This window comes from Arachis stenosperma, chromosome 4 (assembly GCF_014773155.1).
Source record: "Arachis stenosperma cultivar V10309 chromosome 4, arast.V10309.gnm1.PFL2, whole genome shotgun sequence".
Taxonomy (NCBI): Eukaryota; Viridiplantae; Streptophyta; class Magnoliopsida; order Fabales; family Fabaceae; genus Arachis; species Arachis stenosperma.
This window is the reverse complement of record NC_080380.1, coordinates 143,005,537-143,011,502: the sequence shown is the minus strand read 5'-3', so window position 1 is coordinate 143,011,502 and position 5,966 is coordinate 143,005,537. Positions and strand designations below refer to the sequence as shown.

General features: G+C 37.7%; 1 protein-coding gene across 1 annotated transcript; it reads left to right on the top strand.

Moving 5' to 3' along the window:
• Positions 1 to 1,993: 1,993 nt before the first annotated feature.
• LOC130975772 (uncharacterized) lies at positions 1,994 to 3,545 on the top strand. Its single transcript, XM_057900511.1, has 2 exons — positions 1,994 to 3,049; positions 3,513 to 3,545. The coding sequence occupies exons 1-2, from the start codon at positions 1,994 to 1,996 to the stop codon at positions 3,543 to 3,545; spliced, it is 1,089 nt and encodes a 362-aa protein (XP_057756494.1).
• The last annotated feature ends 2,421 nt before the right edge of the window (positions 3,546 to 5,966 follow it).

Genomic DNA, 5,966 nt, shown 5'->3' with positions numbered 1-5,966 from the left:
ATAATGATTTAAGACATAAATGGTGAGATCGGAGGCTTAGAAGTATGAGATTTGGTTTTTAAAACTCAAAAATCAACTTTGGGATGAAAACAGGGCCACGCGTACGCGCACTCCACGCGCACGCGTGGATGGCCTCAACAAAACTCATCGACGCGCAAGCGTCATGCACGCTAACGCGTGGATTACAACTTTGCCAATCGACGCGCACGCGTCAACCACGCGTACGCGCGGGTGTTCTTGTGCCCCAGGCACAACACTGGCACAGTTCTGGCATAACTCTCTGGAAAATGGCTTGGCATTGGGTGCAGCACGATCGGCGCGCCCGCGCACATCACGCGTACGCGTGGATGGCACTTCTCGGAAGATCGGCGCGTACGCGCCAGGTGCGCCCACGCGCAAGGGGTCATTCTGCTAAAAATTTTCTAAGTTAAAAGCTGCAGAATTTCACAGATTTACACCCCAATCTTCCAACGGACATAACTTCCTCATTTTAAATCGTTTTTCACCCGTTCTTCGAACGGTATGGACATCCCGGATCCAATTTCATTTCTAAACAGATTTGGTACAAAACGGAGATCCGCAGTCCAAGTTATGTCCCGTCAAAGTATGCCCAAAAACCATATTTTCATACAAAACCACAATATGCCATTTTCAAAACAAACCATTTTCAACTCTTTTCAAAATTAATCAAAACATGCCAATTTCATCCCTTTTCTTTGAAATCAATCAAAATGTATCAAATTCAACATCAAGCCTCCTCAACTCACACATGGACACATTTCCACAATTTACCAAAATCACTATCTCATCATTTTACCCCACTTCACCCAAGTGGCTCAAACTCAAACACATTGACATATCATATACTATTTCTCATGCCAATTCTCAACAACACCAATACCAATAAATCATTATTGTACACAATCAACATCATACTCACCATCAACATGGTTCAACCCACAATTCAACCATAACCAATCATCATGCATATATCACAACATGCATATTTCTCATACATCATACCACCAAGGCATCAATAATCATCATCACATATATGACCACATCATATATCTCAATCATTCAACAACATCAACAATTCAATGCCTATCTTAGGGCCTCTAGCCTAAGTATTTCCTACCACATTACATATTAGATACGGGAAACCGAAACCATACCTTAGCCGATTTTCCCAAGCTCCACTGGAGCACTTCCAAACCACTTATCCACAAGCTCTCAAGGCCTCAACACCTCCAAGAACAGATTTTTCACCACCAAACCCTTTCCAAGCTTTTCAAAGTCACCAATCAAGCTCCAATATTCACATATATACAACCTAAGCCACAACCATCATACCCATACACAACATCTCAAAACCCAAGCATCATAAAACAACAAAATACACTAGGGTTGAGAATCTTACCACACCCAAGGTCCAAGGAGACAAGATTAACCTTCTCCTTCAAGAGAGTTTGGTCCTATAACATCAAAGAACCCAAAATCTCAACATTTTACCCATGAAACTCGAAAATAAGGGCTGAGATTTCGAACAGCAACACGTGGCTTACCTCAAGATTGATTATATGGGTTTTGTAGAGCTCTCCGCAGTGAACGCGTGGCCGCAAACGGGGCGGCAATCGGAGCTCTAGATCAAAAGTTATGATGGTTTGAAGATCAAGTGAGAGAAAGAACTTGAGAGAGAGTTCTTCCCTCCATGGCCTCCATTTCAGCGTGTTTAGTGTCTCAAATGAGGAGAGAGAGTGCTGAAAACTAGGGTTTTGGTTTAGTTATGTTGGGCCAAGGGCCCACTTTGGGTCCGGTTGGCCCGGTTTGGCCCGTTCGGTCTAATCTTGGTCAGAATTCTATAAAATTGGTACCGAAATTCTCGTCTCAGTCTCCTCTATCACATTTAGCCATAAAAATCACATTTTAGGCTTTCTAGAATGAATTCTCATTTACGGGTTAATTAGCCATTAATTAACCGGGTTTTACAACAATGGTAGGCACATCCTATCAAGCAGCCCATGAAACCTCTGAAGAAGCTATAGCCAATGTTATTGTTTCCGAGTTTAGTGGCCAACTGAAGGGATGGTGGGATAACTACCTTTTCGATAACCAAAAACACTCAATCTTTTCTGCCATAAAAGTCAACGACCAGAACGAACCCATCATTGGTGACGACGGGGAACCTATCCCCGATACTGTCAATACCTTAATTTTTACCATAGCAAGCCACTTCATTGGTGATCCATCTCTTTGGAAAGACCGTTCTGCGGAGCTGCTTTCCAATCTCAGATGCAAAACTTTGTCTGACTTTCGATGGTATAAAGATACCTTTCTTACTAGGGTTTATACCAGAGAAGACAGTCAACAACCTTTTTGGAAAGAAAAATTCCTTGCTGGACTTCCCAAATCCCTTGGAGATAAAGTAAGGGACAAAATTCGTAGCTTAACCCCAGACGGGATAATACCCTATGATGAGTTAAGTTATGGACAACTCATTTCTTTTATCCAAAAGGTTGTCCTAAAGATTTGTCAAGATGATAAAATCCAAAGGCAACTTGCTCGTGAGAAAACTCAAAATCGTATCGATTTGGGAACTTTCTGTGAACAATTTGGTCTTCCTGCTTGTCATCCAAGGAAATCTAAAAGACCTTCCAACCGAAAAGTTTTTAAACCTAACCCTGAAAAGAATTTTAGAAGATTCAAAAAGGGTTTTCAAAAACCTAAAAATGAAACAGGTTTCCAAAAGAATTTCCAAAAGTATCCCCAGAAAAACCCCATTATTTGTTACACATGTAAAAAACCAGGACATGTTAGCAAATATTGTCGGTTAAAAGGAAAGATTAATAATCTGAACCTTGATCCTCAGATTGAGGAACAGATTAATAATCTTATGATTGAGAGTTCAGATGATAACTCTGGACCAGAATCTTCTGATGATAATATCAACAATATTCAAGTTGATGATGTTGAGTCATCCTCAGATTCAGATATCAAGCAAATTAATGTTTTATCCAAAGATCAAGATCTCTTATTTGATGCTATCGAGGCTATTGACAATCCAGAACAAAAGAAAGACTTTCTTTTGAAACTAAAAAGATCTTTACAAAAGGAGAAAAAACCCAAAAATTTGGTCCTTAACAATAAATATGATGTCAAACTTATTTTCAAAAAATTAGAAAAACAAGTTATTCGTCCCATAACCATTCAGGACCTCCAAACTGAGGTTAACAATCTTAAGAGAGAAATCCAGGAAATCAAAAGAAACCAAAACGATCATCATCTCATTCTCTCGCAATTAGTACAAGAAGAAGAATCTGATGATGAGGATCTTGGTTCTCTTTTAAACCAAACTGAGTGCTCTAAGGAACAAGAAAATAAAATTTCTAACGACAATGAGGTAAAAGAAATTTTGAGAATAATAAATGTATTCTCCTTCATGAAACATCGTGTTAATGTCCGAATTGTCGTTAAAGATTTTGTTTTTGACACCATTGCACTCTTTGATTCAGGTGCAGATTCAAACTGTATTAGGGAAGGTCTAGTCCCCACAAAATATTTCGAAAAAACTACTGAACGCCTTAGCTCAATAACGGGTGAAAGGCTAAGTATCAATTTTAAAATAACTAATGTCTTTATTGAAAAGGGAAATATCAGAATTCCCACCGATTTCATCATAGCAAAAGATATAAAAAAATGATGTAGTTTTGGGGACACCTTTCATAAATCTATTGTTTCCATATCTGGCAAATTTTCCTGGACTTACCTCTTTTGTAGGAGGACAAGTAACTTTCTTTGAGTTCCTAGACTCACCAAAGCAAAGATCTCTAAATCTAATTGAATCCAAAACCAAACAGATTTGTTTTCTAAAAGAAGAAATCTATTTCAAAACACTGGAATCACAGCTTTCTCAACCAAAGATTCAAGAAAAAATAAAAAATCTTTTAAATCAAATTGAAAAATCTATTTGTTCTGATTTGCCTCATGCCTTCTGGGATAGGAAAGAACACATTGTTGATCTTCCATATGAAAAGAATTTCAAAGAATCAAAAATCCCTACAAAAGTCCGCCCCATTCAAATGAATGAGCAGCTTTTGCAGCATTGTCAAAAAGAAATTAAAGATCTTTTGGATAAAAGGTTAATCCGTCCTAGCAAAAGTCCTTGGTCTTGCTCTACTTTTTATGTTAATAAACAAGCTGAGATAGAAAGGGAAACTCCCAGGCTTGTCATCAATTACAAACCATTGAATCAAGATTTACAGTGGATTCGTTACCCCATCCCAAACAAAAAGGATTTGCTTAATAGGTTAAACTCAGCAAATATTTTTTCAAAATTTGATATGAAGTCAGGTTTTTGGCAAATCCAAATCACTGAATCAGACCGATATAAAACAACTTTTACAGTTCCATTCGGGCAATATGAATGGAATGTAATACCTTTTGGTCTGAAAAATGCCCCTTCCGAATTTCAGAAAATCATGAATGATATTTTCAACCCATACTCAAACTTTGCAATCGTTTATATTGATGATGTCTTAATTTTTTCCCAGACTCTGGATGAACATTTTTTCCCAGAAAAGTATCTTTACACCATCGAAAGTCAGACAAAGTTTTGCATCTGAGATTGGAAAGCAGCTCCGCAGAACGGTCTTTCCAAAGAGATGGATCACCAATCAAGTGGCTTGCTATGGTAAAAATTAAGGTATTGACAGCATCGGGGATAGGTTCCCCGTCGTCACCAATGATGGGTTCGTTCTGGTCGTTGACTTTTATGGCAAAAAAGATTGAGTGTTTTTGGTTATCGGAAAGGTAGTTATCCCACCATCCCTTCAGTTGGCCACTAAACCCGGAAACAATAACATTGGCTATAGCTTCTTCAGAGGTTTCATGGGCTGCTTGATAGGCTGTGCCTACCATTGTCATATGCTGGAGCATACTCATGATATTATATTTCGTTTTGCCATCTATATTCCATTCATAGACATTATTGGCATTAAAGCTAACAAAACTTAGTTCTCTTTCTTCGAGAGCTAGATCTGGAGCGGATACACGATTATAACCATACGTAGAGGGTTTAGTTAAACCCTTCCACTTGGTTAGGGAGTTGGTCAAAATGGGGCTGATCTTGAGGGATGATTTGTCAGAACCATCACTTTGCTCAGAGCAAGATTCATTGGACTCAAGGCCGAGGGCATTAATAGCTTTAGATAAGCGTGTTTGAATACGAGAAGTAGATTCACCAGAGTTTGTAGGAGTTTCAGGGATAGTAGTAAAATGATTCAAAAGTTGGTCAATCTTTTGAATAACTTCGGAATCACTAGATTGTTGTTTTAAAATGGAGGTTTTAAGACTTTACTTAGCCTTGCTACTTATTTTGAAAGGTTTAAAAAGAGGTTTCTCAATACTTTTAGAAGTAGATGCTTCAGAAACATTTTTCAAGGAGAAAGTAGATCCTGAAGATGAAAGGTTGTCACCCAAGCATTGTAAAAATCTGTTGGTATAATTTGATTGTTCAATGAGATTTTTAATATCTTTAGGGGCGACAGCTTCATCCATATTCTTTGTTTTAAAGGGAGAGGCCATAACAGGATTATGTCCTTCCGTATTTGAAATAATAAAAGCTCCTTTTGGAGGAAACTCAGATCTAACTAAGTTCCCATCTTTGAATTTCCAAGTTGAAATAACATTTGCTGAAAATGAAGTTTGTTTAGTTTTAAAGGATACTCAATGTTGTTTTTTATGGAATAAGCATGAAACCATTCAAAAAAAAGAATATGCATTCTAACATCATTTAAAAATTTGTAATATTTTTCTTTGAATGTGAGATTTGAGAAGCTGTATAAGTACGTAAATACCATTCTCTTTGGAGGTCATACTCTTCAGAGTTAAGGTTTTTACGTAAGGCTTCTCTGTTTATAACAAATTCTGTGTTATTCATTTACCATTCAAAGAAGAATATGTTGGAG